Source organism: Pleuronectes platessa, chromosome 22 (assembly GCF_947347685.1).
Source record: "Pleuronectes platessa chromosome 22, fPlePla1.1, whole genome shotgun sequence".
Classification (NCBI taxonomy): domain Eukaryota; kingdom Metazoa; phylum Chordata; class Actinopteri; order Pleuronectiformes; family Pleuronectidae; genus Pleuronectes; species Pleuronectes platessa.
Genome location: NC_070647.1, coordinates 8,122,450 through 8,139,629, shown reverse-complemented (window position 1 = coordinate 8,139,629; position 17,180 = coordinate 8,122,450). Strand labels below are relative to the sequence as shown.

Here is a 17,180-nt window from a genome sequence, read left to right as displayed (position 1 = left end):
ATTTTTGTTTCCTGGTCTTTTCACGGAATGATGTTCAGTGTGTGTGTGTGAGTGTGTGCATGTGAGTGCATGAGGTGAAGATTTAGGCATTGTGTGAGTATGGACACTGCATATATAAGCCCTGTGGTGGTCTGTTTGTGCAGTTCCTCCTGGTTTAACCTGCTCTCCTGCAGCAAGGGAACATCAGGCAACATGACCCTACACAGATGGACCCTGGCTTTCTGCTTCTCACTGGTCTCAGGTACCAAACAATCTTAAATTGAATTATCTGACTATGTATTATCTGTTATGGATTTATTAAAATATTATATCACAAGAAAGGTCAAGATACAATAAGTTCAAATTTTTCATATGCTCTAAAAAAAAATATTTGGGCCATTTTACTGTCGTTTCCATTGTTCTTCTCTTAATGTCTTCATTTCAGAGTTTTAACCAAAATTTGATCAAATACTTTGCGTCTATATGACAATAGGCCTCTTGATATTCCTGAAGTATTCGGGATTACTAATACTTTTTCATCCATTTGAGTGAACCAAATAAAAATGAATGTATAATTTATGAAAATGTATGTTATATTTATTTTGTAGTTTTAAGGACAGGTGAATCTCAGTCAGTCTCAACACTATCAACAGCAGAAACTCTGACATGTGAGTATAAGTCAATCAGTGATGGATTATGATTAGATTATTTAAATTAATATGTTGAAATAATAATTACTCGTTATGTTTATTGATTTTAAATGCTAACAACAAAACATTTTATGGAATAAAGTATTTCTAATTGTATTTTTTTTCTTTGATCAGACGTTTGCAAGACTTTTGGCAGCGGGGTTATGCAGCCTTTCAACGGTTCAGGTTTCCATGTGCGATCAAACTGCCCGTTCACCCTCACCCGCTTCACTCACAACCGGGTTGAATATGACATCACCACACGGCGAGGCAACAGCGGGCTGCTGACCCAACTCGAGATCACCGTCAACAAAATCAGGACGATCGTGCAGGGTGGAAGCATCGAGGTGGAGAAGAAAAGGTTTGGACCCAAATCCTAACTCACCCTGAGAACCTAAATTACTGTAAATGTTATCACTTATCCTCAGAGTCTGAATTTGCTTCTGATCAAAAACTGTAACCTCGCTAAATCATGTTTATCTGCCACAACAACCACAGTAAGAGGGTGAGACCGCAGAAATGAATTGTTGCATTTTTGATCATTCACTCTAATGGCTGTCATATTCAGTGACACAAGTTAGGTTTGGCAGATTTATACTTCCTTAACGGCATCATTATTAGTTCATTATTAGCTTTCAATGTGCTTGATTCATTTACAACATACTATGGGGGTTGTACTGGAGGTCATCAATGTTTGGAAGGTGACATTATTGGGAGAGTTACCAGTGTAATCATTTATTATCTTTTAATTAATCTTTTGTGAAATACACAGTTTCTGCACTGACACCTCTTTATGTTTATTTGTCGACAGTATTTCCCTTCCATACGACCACACCTACCAGCATATTTTTCAGTACGGTACCTACATTAAACTAAGGAGCTCACTGGTGCCTTTCTCTGTCACCTGGCACAATGTATCTGGAGGAATAGACTTTGTGAGGGTAAGAGCTCTCTCTATCATCCAATTTATCATCCAATTTACAACCGCAGAGCATCAACCACCTCTTCTGCTTTTCTGTTGACTTGCTGTCAAGGTGGAGCTGGAGCTGGAGAAGGAGGTGAACATTGACATGACTGGACTGTGTGGTAAACTGAATGTTCCAGGTATGGCCGCTAAAGTAGTGGTAGATGTACTATTAGGATTAGTACATCTACTAGAATTACATACAAAATTAAATCAGTGTAAAGAGTCAAGTGTAAAATGTAATACCAACTTGGGGTCTAGATGTTAATAAGAAGTGCAGCTAAAAGGTTCTTACAATTTCCCTTTCAGCAATTTGCTAAATTTGGATGATAAAAAATTGAAATGCTCAGCTTTTGTTTGGTCTTGCCTTATAAATGCACTGTTCATGAAATTAGGCAACAAGCAGCAGTTGATTGCGGAGAGCGTGCTCACTGAGGACACATGTCAAACCCGAGATCCTGTCTCTGCTGTGAATCCAGTAAGTTATCTTTTTAGGGAAGTGTATCACTTTAACAACACATTTATCAACAGGACGTGGTGATGAGGTGAACACTGAACACTGAAAAAATCACTGACACTGATAGAGATACAGCACCACATGAGAGGAGACAGACAGACAGACAGTTACCGATGCAAAAAAACACCATGTAACTTTTACTAAGCAACAGCTCCCTCTGCAGCCGCAGATGGAGATTCATTATGTTGGACTCTGTGTTCAAGCAATTAAGTGGGTTTCATGTAGAGACAAAACCAAAGCCAAGCCTATCACTCTTTTGCACTGAATATGTAATCCTACTCACTGAACCGAAACACAACCGAGTGGGGGATATTTCCCATGATCCTCGGCTTCCTGTATCAGAAGAGCTGCGGCTATAACAAATACACCAAACTCAGTTAACAATTATTTATGTCACACGCTTGTTTTTAATGAATTCAAAGTCTCTGCAACTGATGTGCAGTTCAGCATGACTTACACACTTCTCACAGGAGATCATACCCTCTCACCAACGTTACATAGAGAAATTGGCACCATTCCCTCCATTCCAAGTCAATATCAAACTAAGTGCAAAGCTGTAATATTAAGCAAAAAAGCATGACCTTGAGAGGATACCACATGCGTTTTAAAGTACTAATACACAGAGGTCACTTTTTTTTTACATATTATTGAAGAAAACACAGCTTAGATTGAACAGCCATGCTCACACTTTGCAGTACGCTTCTGGCCCAGATGTTCAGATTGTCTCTCTCATGATTTTTGCAGCCATGCAGACAGTTCTTTTCCTACACCTTGGATTGTCTGCAAGTCAGGATTCCACATTATATCGAACTCTGTGAAGAGAACATTCACAGTTTTGAAAGCAGCAAAGACATCAGCTGTGCTTTCTTCAAAGAAGTTGTCCAGGAGTGTGGAAATAACAGCTACATCTGGAACGTATGGAGAATTGTAACCAGCTGTGGTAGGTGATCTTTGACTAGCACTTAATATTGTTAATCAACAATTTAAAACATTTGAACCGACATTTTCTTGTGTTTCTTTGTGTGACTGCAGCTCCACCGAGTTGTCCAGGAGACCTGGTTTTTGTGGAACAGGGCCCTGCCTTTGTCCCCAGCTGCTCAAACCCCAACCCCAGATTCTCCAACCAGGACCTCACAAGCTCCTGTGTCTGCCCAGAGGGTGAGGAACATTTGACTGTGTGATTTAGAAGACAGTTTTTTATTAGCTGCATGTTGAGTTTATACTGTACATTGTGTGTAGGCACGGTGGTTAATGACCAAGCAGAGGGCATCCACTGTGTGAAAGAGTCCAAATGCCCCTGTGTGTTCGCTGGGAGAAGCTACAGCACCGGACACATACGTAGCACCAAGTGTCAGTCGTGGTGAGGAGCCGGAAAAAAACTTTCTTCATACTAATTACCTGCAAATTTCTCTTTGAAGTGTTTCATTAAATTTGAATCGTTGTATCTTTTCTAAGTGTGTGTGAGGGTGGGAAGTGGCAATGCTCTGAAAACTCCTGCCCAGCCAGATGTCTCATGGAAGGACAGTTTGTGACAACATTCGATGGCAAACAATATGTCGTCCCTGGTAAATGCACATATGTGGTATCACAGGTAAATGTTCACTCCTACACCAACAATTTGAAATTAAGGAAAGTGATGTGATATGAAGAAGTCAATTTCAGCCAAAGGGGTTGAGGCTGTGCATAGTAAGAACTTTGCCAAAAACTGCTGCAATCAGCTGATTATTAAAAACCGGAGAGAGTGAATGAATGGATCAAAGACAATCTTCCTGATTGAACTTGTGTTAAGCTTAATTTAAAATGAATCATGTTATCTTTCTCTGATACTGACTATTCTATCTGACTTCTTCTTTTCAGGGTTACAACTGGACAATAATTGTTCAGTTTTCGGAACAAAGGGTATCCCTGCAAACAGCTGTCCTGCAGCTTTTTCAGGTACAGAGCAGTGACTTCAAAACCAGCTGATTTATGCAATCAAATGTAAAGAAAGAGTTTCATGATTGAAAGAAAATATTATATGGATGTTTTTAGGACACGTATACATTCTCATACAACCGTGTTAAAGTGGGAGAGAAGGAGATAACTGAACTTCATCAGTCTGGTAAGAAGCAAAATAAAACAACTCAATAACTGCATTAAGCATTATCCAACTCATATACTGTATTAATTTGTGTTCTTAGCCTTGTAAAGCATTTGTGATTTTGTATTTACTCATGTACCTCTGTCGCTTACTGATTTCTGTCACATGTCAGATCACGCCCTGGTTTTCTGGCAGTCCTCCATGTACATCCAAGTCCAGACATCCTTTGGTATGAACATCCAAGTCCAGATGTCTCCTGAAATTCAGCTCTACATCACCTTACCCAAAAACCACACTGGTGTTATATCAGGTCAGCACATCAACTTCTCTAATGCACAAGGTCAAACAATCAGCCTGGGATTATTTTTCACGTTCAGTTTTCTTTGAGCAGTCAATACTAAAACATTAAAAAAAATATTTCTGTATGCTCTGTTATATGATGAAGTTGGATTTTTTTTATTAGAGTCAATCTTTCTTTCAGGTCTTTGTGGCAACAGCAACAATGACACCACCGATGACTTCACCACCAGCAGCGGTATCATCGAAAACTCACCTCAAGCTTTCGCTCTGTCCTGGAGTGCTGGCACTTGTGTAGTGAACATACCCCCCATCTGCAGCAGCACAGACAGTGGTACCAGTCATTGATACAGTACAAATGAAACATCAATTCTGGACAAATGAATGACAAGATGTTATTACAAAAAGTATATATTCCAATTTTATTTATATGTGTTTTACAGAAATATTTGCAGATGAAGGGTGTTCTGTTTTGAATGAAGCAACTGGGATATTTGCTATGTGCCACAGTCATATCCCAACTGATCATTTCCACACCGTAAGACTTTTACATATCAACTAAATCCTTAAGTTCTCAATTAAATCTCAGCACTGGTTGATTCATGAAATTGATTATTACTTTCAGGCTTGCATCCAAAGAATCTGTAACTGTGGCAACAATCTGCAGCAGTGCTTATGTGTTGCTCTGGGCAGCTACGCCAAAGCCTGCGCCAGTCTGGGTGTCGCAGTTGGCGACTGGAGGAAAGCGACCAACTGCAGTGAGTTCAGCATTAATGAATATACAATCTGTTATCTGCCCCCTGTGACTTATGATCAAGCTATCCAAGTCAGCATTATCTAAAGCTGAAATTAGGTCATCGCTGCTTCCAATTATTTATCATTGTTTTTATTTTGGCAGCAGAGACACCACCCAGCAAATATGAAGTAGCAAATCACCTTAATCAAATAATAACAAAGTGTAGTTGTATGTTTAATGTTGATCAAAGTGTTATGTCCCAGCTCTGAATTGTCAAAAGAACCAAGAGTTCTCCTACGACGTGCGGGCCTGCAACCACACATGCCGTTTACTGTCTGGCCCTGACCCTCGTTGTTGGTTGGATGATGCTCCTCTGGAGGGCTGTGGTTGTCCTGAAGGAACTCACCTGAACCAAGGATACGTATGCACCCCGAAGGCAGAGTGTGTCTGTCACCACTATGGCGGTACAACGCCGCCGGGGCCGGTTGTTATTGACGGAAGACAATGGTAAGTTGAAAGTCGTTTTGTAGCTGACAGCCCGACTTAATAAGATATTAGTCAGCAAAAGCTATTGCTTTACATCTCAAATTCCATATCCTGTCTTCCTAAGCCTCTGTGAGAATGGAGAACTGCACTGCTCCAAGGATTGTGGTAAATAAACTATTTTATATATTTTAAAACCATATTTTCTGAACATGAATATGCAACTAGCTTCCCTTTGTACCTGAGAATTGACAACAGTCCTATATTGTATCAACTACATTAATTCAGCATTTGGTCACGTAGCAAAATGTCTGAATAAGACGAAGGACACTAAAAAATGTTTATGTTTTTGTGTCAGGTTGCAGAAATGGGAAGGTTTGTGTTCACTGCTCAGAGTACCCAGTGAACACAGCTCAGAAAACCTGTGACAGTCTCAGCAAACCACTGGTGAGTCAATAGAGTATCTATTCATGTGTTTGTATTATTCATTCTTCATTTGGAACCAGTATTTACCTAACTAGTTACATAATGCACCCCATTCATTATTTTGTTATGGAGCTTATTTATTTAACAAAACGTTTTTGTCTTTGAAGCTTTAACTAATATATATGTATTTAACTAAAGTTGAGCTCTAACATTTTCTCTCTGTGATTTCCAGGGTTCCAGTTTGACCTGTGAGAGTGGCTGTCACTGTCCACATGACCAGTATGAGGATCATCATGGAAACTGTGTTTCTCTAGACAACTGCACCTGTGTGTACAGTGGCAAAATGTTCAGTTCAGGACAGCATGTCAAAACCAACTGTAAAACATGGTAACATCTGCATGCCTGCTGCTTTACTACTATATCCTTCTACTATCCTACTGTATATACAATTAACAATTACCTCTGTCTCACAGTGTTTGTGGTCAAGGTCAGTGGCACTGCAACGACGAGCCATGTACTGGGAAGTGCCAAGTGTACGGAAATGGGCATTACCAGACATTTGACTCTAAATGGTACCGCTTTAATGGACACTGCCAGTACACACTGGTAGAGGTGAGACCAAACTTGTGTTGATATGACATGTGTTTATTGTTTTACATAATTCACTAATAATTTATAATTCATAAATATGTATTATTTGTTAATATATATTTTATACTTAAATCTACTTTGTTTTCACAAGTAAACATTTAAAGAAATCTTAAATCAATAACACAATCAATATACATCTTATGGTGCATGGTACTGTACTCAAGCGCCTGATTTAGTGTTTAAAATGTGGCATTTTTTACATACAGCCAATAGTTTATCATATTTATATTTCTTCTTTTATTTCAGAACTATTTTTCACAATCTGCTCTTTTTATTTCAGGATTACTGCGGAAATGAAAACGGCTCCTTCTCTGTCAGAGTGGAAAGTGTACCCTGCTGTGATGAAGCACTGACCTGCTCTCGCTCCATCGTCCTGGATCTGCAGGTTGATGATTTGTTCTATGATTCTAATTTCTCTTTACTCAATCTGCTGACTGTGTACTTTCTATTCATTTATCATCTACTTATTCTATTGTTTTGTCCTTTTCATCAACTCATCTTTCGGCCAAATAAATTGGTTGTTGGTTACGTATCAGTTAAGTCAGTGCTACAATAACTTCTTTATCAAAATGTTTGAATAATCTTGTGCCATGACTTCTTTCATTTCTTATCCCATTCAGGGCACAGTCACCCTGACACTGAGCGATATGAGGGTGACCAGACGTCTCCAAAAAGGCTGGACTCTGCAAGCGGAATCATTTTACACCACTCACACTGTGGGACTCTACATCGTAATATCTGTGCCGAGCAGAGGCATAACGCTCATCTGGGACAAACACACCAGGATCACCGTAGAGCTGCATCCAAACTGGAGAGTGAGTGATTAGGATATTAAGATGGATTTTGAACGTAGTTTTTCTCGTGTCTCACACACCTCCTCACTGCACATTTACTATAATTATGTACTGTCCATTTTTAAAGTTTTTTAACTGAAATTTCCCTAATCTCTCATATAGAACCGAGTGTGTGGCCTCTGTGGGAATTTTGATTCCAGTGAGATGAATGACCTACAGATAAGTGGCTCAGCAGGTAAATTAATTTTCTCTGTCTTTCATGGTGCAGAAATACTTTGTTATCATAATTAAAATAACATCATAAAAATAAAAAACTATTTTTAGTGGTGTCTAGTCCGATGGCCTTCGGCAACCACTGGAAGGCCACCTCACCTCCTTGTTCTGATGTTACCACTGAGATATTTCCATGTGAACGCAACTCCTACTGCTCAGCTTGGGCTCAGCGGCGCTGTATGATCATTACAGCAGACACCTTCAAAGACTGCCATCTAAAAGTATGTATATTTATATATTTAGCATGGCACTAACATTCATGATGATCGCATATCCAAGATCCAAGTCTATGCAGTAGTGACCAGGGAATGAGAGTATAGTCTGATTGTTAATGAGCCAATAATAAATAAGAGTTAACAGTCAACACTATAATATTGCAATAATTCGACTAAAGCTATTAACTTGACACTGGACTTAGTGAGATTTCTGAGCACCTAAACATATCACCTAAAGCCCTATTCTGCTGGATAATCTACCCTCCCCAGGTGGACCCAGAGCCCTACTACCATGCCTGTGTGCAAGAGTCCTGCTCCTGTGAGTTTGAGGGGAAGTTTCTGGGCTTCTGCACAGCTGTGGCAGCATACGCAGAGGCCTGCAGCGAGCAGAACGTGTGTGTCAAATGGAGGACACCTGATTTGTGCCGTAGGTTAAGACCCTTTTCCACTACAAAACACAAGTTTTACTTCACATATTTATAAAAATAATTAACAGTGATGTGGCAGATTGTAAATACCAGGAGACATTTTAACAAAGATTGCTTTTTTAGTGATCTATGTAATGAAAACCAAAGACACATGATGTTTTGTTAAGGGTACTTTTTAAAATTTGACATACTTCACACACAAAGAACTGCAAGGAAACATATCAGAGAATCAACCTTTGTAGCCAGAAATCTTTATGACGAAAAATGTGGTTCTTTTCATTGTACCATAAGTCAGTCTGTAATAATCTAACTTATAATGCCTTCACTCTTAGCGGTCTACTGTGACTACTACAACGAGCAGGGCCAGTGTAGCTGGCACTATGAAGCCTGTGGTGAGGTGCTCACCTGCGGCAAAGGCCACTATTTCACGGACAAACTGGAAGGTAACCAGGCTTTCTGGGTTGTATTCAAATATTACAGCTAAACTTGATTTGTGCTCTGCAGAATCTATCAATTGAAATATGGTTTAATGTTTATTAACATAAACATCAACATAAAAATAAACGTTGGGTTTGTCTTTGTGAAAGGCTGCTACCCCAGATGTCCAAAAGATGCACCGTTCTATGATGAAAATACCGGTGAATGCACCAAATTGAGGAACTGCACATGTTTTTTCAACGACACTATCATTCAGCCTGGGGCAGTGGTGATGATAGAGTCTATTGAGTGGTAAGATTAGTAATATTTCTAGATATTAACAGTGTAATTTAGTGTAAAATATTATGAGAAATTTGACTCTTAACATTAATTGTCAGGCTCATAACAAATTCCTTACTTCTTTATTCTTCTTGTCAGCGGTTGTGAAAATGGAGCAATTACCTGTCGTAAGTGTGAATCATATTAACTACTCAATGTGTCAATTAACAAATGTGTAATTAATTTGGAAAAGATGTTTTACGGTTTTAGATTACAGATTTTACATAACCTGCTTTAAAACATCAAACCTTACTACCACCTCTGCCCCAACAGCTACTTTACCCACAACAATATCACCCACCACCTCTACCTCAAGCATTCCGACTAGATCTGCTTCAACCACAAGGGAAACAACTGTGGTTTCTACAACACCAACAACTACAACCTCATCAACTACCACGAAAACATGGACACCAACATCATCAACAACACCTACACCAAATACAACCTCCTCAACTACCACTGTAACATTGACAACAACGTCATCAACCACCCCTGCACCAACTACAACCTCCTCAACTACCACTGAAACATTGACAACAATGCCTATAACAACACCTACACCTACTACCACTTCCTTAACTACCACTGAAACATTGACAACAATGCCTACAACAACACCTACACCAACTACAACTGCCTTAACAACCACTGAAACATTGACAACAACGTCATCAACCAACCCTACAACAACTACAACAGCCTCAACTACCACTGTAACATTGACAACAACGTCATCAACCACCCCTGCACCAACTACAACCTCCTCAACTACCACTGAAACATTGACAACAATGCCTATAACAACACCTACACCTACTACCACTTCCTTAACTACCACTGAAACATTGACAACAATGCCTACAACAACACCTACACCAACTACAACTGCCTTAACAACCACTGAAACATTGACAACAACGTCATCAACCAACCCTACAACAACTACAACAGCCTCAACTACCACTGAACCATTGACAACAACATCATCAGCAACCCCTACACCAAATACAACTTCCTTAACCACCACTGACACATTGACAACAACGCCTTCAACAACACCTACACCAATTACAACAGCCTCAACTACCACTGAACCATTGACAACAACATCATCAGCAACCCCTACACCAAATACAACTTCCTTAACCACCACTGACACATTGACAACAACGCCTTCAACAACACCTACACCAACTACAACAGCCTCCACTACCACTAAACTATTGACAACATCATCAACCACCCCTGCATCATCTGAAACCTCTTCAGCTACCACTGAAGCATTGACAACAATGCCTATAACAACACCTACACCAACTACAACTTCCTTAACTACCACTGAAACATTGACAACAACGCCTTCAACAACACCTACACTAACTACAACAGCCTCAACTAACACTGAATCATTGACAACAATGTCATCAACCACCCCTACACCAATTACAACAGCCTCAACTACCACTGAACCATTGACAACAACATCATCAGCAACCCCTACACCAAATACAACTTCCTTAACCACCACTGACACATTGACAACAATGCCTTCAACAACACCTACACCAACTACAACAGCCTCCACTACCACTAAACTATTGACAACATCATCAACCACCCCTGCATCATCTGAAACCTCTTCAGCTACCACTGAAGCATTGACAACAATGCCTATAACAACACCTACACCAACTACAACTTCCTTAACTACCACTGAAACACTGACAACAACGCCTTCAACAACACCTACACCACCTACAACAGCCTCCACTACCACTAAACCATTGACAATGTCATCAACTACCCCTGCACCAACTACAACCTCATCCTCTCCCACTGAAACATGGACGACAACATCATCAACCACCCCTACGTCAACTTCAACTTCCCCAACTACCACTGAAACCTTGACAACAACGTCATCAACCACCATTGTAACCCCAGTGACCTCTTCAGGAGTTCCTAACACAACAGCAGTCACTACAGCAGGTACAACAACAGATACTTCCTCAACTCAAACAACAACAAAACATGCCGAACCACATCCATCTACAACCATCTTTACAACAAATGCTACACCTGCTTCAACCACAGGTAAGAATCAAATTACCATCAGAGAATCTTCCACTGAAACCTTGTTTACAAGCACTCAACCTCCTCCCACTTCCTCAGAGTCAAGGTCTAATGGAGTGACATATACATTTACAGTAGCGCCACCAAAACTGATTACATCCATATCACACGGTACAGAGTCGACAACTGATGTGGTTGAGACAGGTGCACCATCAACAGCATATCACAGGACAGCACAAGGTGCCATACCATGTTTTTTTTCTGCATATTATTCTTTTTTCGCAATTATTTTGGATGTAATTAATTTTCCTGTCATGTCTATGTCCACTGTCCTCTGCAGTTGTCTGCATTGACTGTACCGACCTCAAAAGGAAGAAAACCTGGGCTTGCGGTGAGACGTGGACAGAGGACTGTTTCCACAGGACCTGTAATAATGGCAAGATAGAGTTGACCCCGGTGGTTTGTCCAGAGCCTACAGCTCTCATCTGCCCCAGAGGTCAAGTCACAAAAGTCTCAGACGGATGCTGCGAAACATGGAAATGTGACTGTAAGTGTATCTCAACCGCTGTCCTTGTCTTTTGCTTTCATTATTGTTTACAGTAACATGTTCTTATAAATATGAATTGTTCATTTTCAGTTCCCTTGAAACAATCCCAAATAAGCCATTTGTCCTTTTAAATAGACTGTCTATGCTAAGTTTGTGCCCCTGTGAGGCTGCTTTAACCCTAATGCTAACATGCTCATGACAACGAGAGTGATTGATGGAGGGATGATCTCAATCTCTTGTGCTTAAATCATATTTGATAATTTCCCATATCCCCAGGTCGCTGTGAGCTATATGGGGACCCCCACTACATCTCCTTTGCAGGTGTACCCTTCGATTTCCTTGACGAATGCACCTACATCCTGGTGGAGGAGCAGTCACCACAACATTATCTGTCCATTGCTGTGGACAACTTCTACTGTGTTCCAGGCCTCCATGGGTCCTGTGCTAAAGGCATCATCCTCAAATATCAAGACAATGTGGCTACACTTAGTAAAGTCCCAGACTTGAATGCAGTAAAGGTAGATACAATATAAAGGATGCATGAAAGGCTTTTCTGTGATATAGGACATGTTTATTTCATATATTAAAGTCTGCCCTGACTGGGACACTTGGCTTGATACTGATCTAATCTTCCTTAGGCCACTCTGAACAATGTGACCATACAGCCACCATACGAGGAGCAGGGTTTGAGGTTTGAAACCACAGGGTACGCTGTGTCAATCTATCTCCCTGAGGTTCGCTCTTATGTCTCCCTCAGTCCGTCTTATACCTTGGTGGTCAATCTGGCCTTGGAACATTTCCTCAATAACACCCAGGGACAATGTGGTAGGTACCAGATTGAAAATGAAAATTGAAAAGGGTAATACAACTACTCTAAGTAGGAACCAGGGAACCAATAACATGTTAAGCTAAGATGGTGTTGATATTTTTTGAGTCCTTTGATCCAATGTTATAAACTAATTAATGAAGGTTTAATTTGAATTGTCTCCTCTCAGACATCAGACTACTAAAAAACTAACAGTGTAGTGTAATTTTAAATGAAACTAGCATTATCCAGTTATTTTTGTCATCTAAGATAGTTGAGATGTAAATACAAACCTGCGTTTATTAAATGTGTACTAAAATGTGTATTAGTTAGCAGATCAAGGATCTTCTTTATTGACTCTACTCTCCATCTTTTCTCTAGGTGTATGTGGTGGTGGATCATGTATCCGCAGAGGAGGGCAGATCGAGGACAACAATTGCTGTGATAAGACGGCGTATGACTGGGTGTTTGCAGACCCTGTGAACTCAGCATGTGTTTCTCGGGACGTACCCTGTAATCGCGGGCCAACTTCTGTAACCCCCACCAGCTGCCCTCCGAGGTCACAATGTGAGCTGCTAGACCACCCGTAAGTTCTACACACTACTACACACTTCTTATCAGGGACTTGTTGTCAGAATTGCTAATAAAAACATATGAGTCACCATAGCTTCTAATCTTGTGCAAAAATACTGGATTAAGCATGTTTGGCAATTTTTCTGGGTCATTTATTTGGAGGTGGGTAGCTTTTGACTAAGATGCTGGTTTAGCAGTTCTACAGCCAGCTGCAGTGTTCTCTTCTGCAGATTTCTGAGGCTTTTTGAGGAAAAAAAATGTTTAAAAGCTTCCACCATGTGTTAAAACTTGTGTTTTTCACTGAATCTTGGGTGTATTTTGTATAGATGAGTACATTAGTACAAGTCATTTATCAGTTCACTAGGGTGAAGTTCCAAATAGGCGGCTTTGGACCAGGAGATGAGTTACCTTAAGAGTTGTTGGTTAAATCCATGCTTTCTCCAGTCAATTTGAATTGAAGATTAAAGTTAAACTTATAACTAAATTAAATTATATTAACCTATTTATGAGGTTGAATGAACCCAAAATTTGAGTTAATATGAATCAACTCTTTGTATAATATTTCACACGTCTTATGGTGTTGAACCAGCAAACAATCCTGGTATGTTGGATTAACCCAACCTTCGGTTGGTCCAATAATGAATCAGAAGTGTAGATGTTGTAACAATTTCATTGGTTGAATGGAGATAGGTGATTTTCTTGTAAGGTACATTTTGACTTGTATATTTGTATCTATTTACTAAAATCTGGTCTAATCTGTTTCCTCAGAGTCTTTCAGAACTGCAGGACATATGTCAATCTGCAACTTAAAAAGAAGAACTGTGAGTTTGATTCATGCGGGAACACAGGCAGTCCTTGCTCTTCACTCGAGCAAACTGCTGAGGAATGCAAGAAAGCCGGTATCTGCATTGACTGGAGAAAACTGACTAATGGAACCTGTGGTATTTATCTTTTTTTTATTTAATCATCCTCTTTAAAGCAAAGCCAGTCAAAGCAGTTGTTTTCTTGATGAATTTCACACTTTTCTGTTTTATGGACCTGATTGCTCTGACAGATGCTGACGTTTCATTGTTCTTGTTTCAGATGTGCCATGTCCAAAAGGATTGGTTTACAGAGAATGTCATGACAAGCTGGATGACTTCTGCTATGGAGGGTGTGGAGACTTTACTCTTACACTGGAATGATACTCAGTAATGTGAATACCTCTGCCAAGGCCCAACAGTCCACTTAAATTGAATCAGGCTGCAAAACAGATTGTGCAGTCATAGATATCAGTTTTCTAAATAAGGCAGATTTTTTTCAACTAGATCTATGAATTATTCCCTGGGAGATTGGTAAAAAACGCTGTTTTTTGCAATGATAAAGAAAAAAGGTGAAAACATAACCTCCTTGGCAGAGGTAATAAGTCCTTTCACATTTATTTCACATTATCCAGAATATTTGAGATTGCCTAGATGTTGATTATTTCCATCCTCACATCTCCTCTTCTCTGCTTTAACTGCACAGAGTACGATATCCAGGAGCCCCCCTCGAAAAAAATACCATGGGTTGTTTCTGTCCCAGTGGCTACTTCAGGGCAGGAAATCACTCAATCAACTGTGTGTCTGACTGTCAATGTGAGTAACATGGTCTATGAGAGACCTATAGAAGATTTCCATTTCAACTCTTACACAGGTATATTGTATGTTTTATAATCTCTTCCACAGATTGTAAAGGACCTCTCGGAGAGCCCAAACTGGTAAGAACTGGTTGTCTCATCAATGGAAACAAAATAAACAGTCATATCGGTAACTGTATATTTAATTTGATTCATATAAATGTACTTCTTTGACCCGTCGTCTAGCCTGGTGAGGTGTGGCAGTCCAACTGTCACCTGTGTTCATGTAACAACCAGACTCGGACAGAGGAGTGTTTTCTAAAATCACCCAAGTTGGCTCTCTGTGACAATTGTGGTCGTGAGTACTGGCCTTTCATCACGTTTCAAAATAGAGGTTGTAGAAAGTTGCTTTATGTATAGTATTTGCTATTGCATCATACTTGCTGAGTAAACTTCTTTTACCCACCAAGAGGATATTTAAAACATTAAGTTGATAATCTGAGTCAGTTTAAAAAAAAATTTAAAGATTTAATGCTTAAATCAGACTTTCCTTGTATACTGGTAAATATTTAACCCTCTGTGTCCTATTTTGATGTTTTTCAGCTGAGAAGAATTGCAGTTACAATGAAAAGACATACAAGGTGTGTTGAGTGGATCTCATGTTATTATACTGTAGGTTCTATATAAGAGTCTCTGACATCGATCAATTCTTTGATTTGTCACTTGTCATGATATATGTCTTTGTGTGTGTAGGTGGGAGTCACATGGAAAGACGCTGCCTATCCCTGCATGTCATTCAGCTGTAGCATAGAGGGCATTCAGACTGAGAGGAGAATCTGTCCAAAAGAAAACTGTCCTGAGGTACTGGACCCCTCCTCTCTCATTTAAACTAATACCTGTAACATCTTATGAGATTTAGTTGAGGGTAATAACTTCTGCATTAGTGTATTATCCCTCAGCTTAGGAGTTATGTATTATGAACAGTTTTTAATAGTACAACTGAAAAAACTGCAGAGGGAGGAAGGCTTCTCCCGTAAAATGATAACTGTTTATTATACATTTTCCAGTACTACACTTAGAAAGCTGATGCAATGAAATGCTAATAATAATAGTGAAGTACTTCTTTACCCATGAACTCCTTGTATTGTTCTACAGGGCGACAGAGTTTGGGACGACCAGCACTGCTGCTTTACATGTGAGTTGAAAACAAATATATTTATGTTTATTTGTTTATTTTAGGGACAATGCAGTTCGTTAGTACTCAGGTCCATCATGTTAATGGCCAGATTTTGCCACGCAGGCCGGTTTCATCTGCAGTCCTTGGCAGGTTGATGGTAACCAAACATTCAATGACTAGAAGCATGTATGAAAAACATAGAAAGACATGACATAAATCATTATAAATCAATGACAAATGAAAACATGGAAAAAGCCACGTAGCCCATGAAAGTACAAGTGATAATTGATTCAATGTCAAGACAGACTTATCAAGCAAAAGCACATAAACGATTAAATAAAACACATATACACTAAAACAATAAGTTAAATTATAAATAATAATTGCCTAACCATACCCCAGATGAATAAAATCTGTCAGTTATAAATGCTGTAAGTATACAAAAAATACTGTCAATTGTAGAACATTTATTTTGCTATAGTTTTTACTGTTTATCAATGCGGAAATACTTTTGAATTCACCAGACATATAATGGGACAAACATTGAGGAATCAGCCTATAAATCAAAGTTTACTTGAAATTTTAGATTCAAATAATTTGAATTGCACACATTAACTGACTTGCAAATGTATCTCCTTCAACTCCAGGTAACCAGAGTTGTGCTCCTAAGATGTCCAGCTTCAACATCACCATCGAAAACTGTACCACGGTCATAGAGATGCCTGTGTGCCAGGGCCTGTGTGTGTCTCAGCCCAGGTGAGAATAATTGCATTGTATCTATTACTGGTCGATAGAAATGATTATGACACTGCTGGACTCAAGTGTTTATTTTTTCTTTGCCTCGCTCAGGGTGGTGCTTCACGGTGACCTTCAGGTGGAGCATGATAGCCGATGCTGTCGGGAGCAGAGCACAGAGAGGAGATCATTAACCCTGCAGTGCCTCGGCCTCACCACCAGACGCTTCCGCTACAAGCATATCACCAGCTGTGAGTGTAGAGCCTGAAGTATACTGTACTGAGGAGGACAGGCAGCACACACCCAAACCAGGAGTAAATCATTATGGAAAATATCCATTAGGTTTCCAGATCCAATTTTTCTATTTTTTAATTCAATAGAT

At 39.6% G+C, this 17,180-nt stretch overlaps 1 protein-coding gene across 1 annotated transcript; it reads left to right on the top strand.

Moving 5' to 3' along the window:
* Positions 1–192: 192 nt before the first annotated feature.
* Positions 193–17,141, top strand: LOC128428686 (mucin-2). Its single transcript, XM_053414916.1, has 43 exons — positions 193–241; positions 804–1,029; positions 1,480–1,603; positions 1,703–1,772; positions 2,028–2,110; positions 2,894–3,089; positions 3,182–3,307; positions 3,389–3,509; positions 3,605–3,740; positions 4,007–4,084; positions 4,181–4,250; positions 4,402–4,539; positions 4,711–4,860; positions 4,970–5,064; positions 5,152–5,284; positions 5,526–5,769; positions 5,873–5,913; positions 6,104–6,192; positions 6,404–6,558; positions 6,645–6,783; positions 7,103–7,207; positions 7,443–7,637; positions 7,779–7,851; positions 7,941–8,110; positions 8,375–8,531; positions 8,865–8,975; positions 9,120–9,261; positions 9,388–9,416; positions 9,562–11,280; positions 11,705–11,911; positions 12,188–12,429; positions 12,550–12,736; positions 13,098–13,302; positions 14,058–14,230; positions 14,373–14,442; positions 14,796–14,905; positions 14,996–15,027; positions 15,133–15,244; positions 15,490–15,527; positions 15,640–15,747; positions 16,042–16,081; positions 16,711–16,819; positions 16,913–17,141. The coding sequence occupies exons 1-43, from the start codon at positions 193–195 to the stop codon at positions 17,064–17,066; spliced, it is 6,951 nt and encodes a 2,316-aa protein (XP_053270891.1). The 3' UTR covers positions 17,067–17,141.
* The last annotated feature ends 39 nt before the right edge of the window (positions 17,142–17,180 follow it).

Coding starts and splice junctions, on each gene's coding strand:
- LOC128428686 (XM_053414916.1), top strand. CDS start 193: ATGACCCTACACAGATGGACCCTGGCTTTCTGCTTCTCACTGGTCTCA. Junction 6,559..6,644: donor AAAACCAACTGTAAAACATG/GTAACATCTGCA, acceptor TCTGTCTCACAG/TGTTTGTGGTCAAGGTCAGT. Junction 15,748..16,041: donor CAAAAGAAAACTGTCCTGAG/GTACTGGACCCC, acceptor ATTGTTCTACAG/GGCGACAGAGTTTGGGACGA.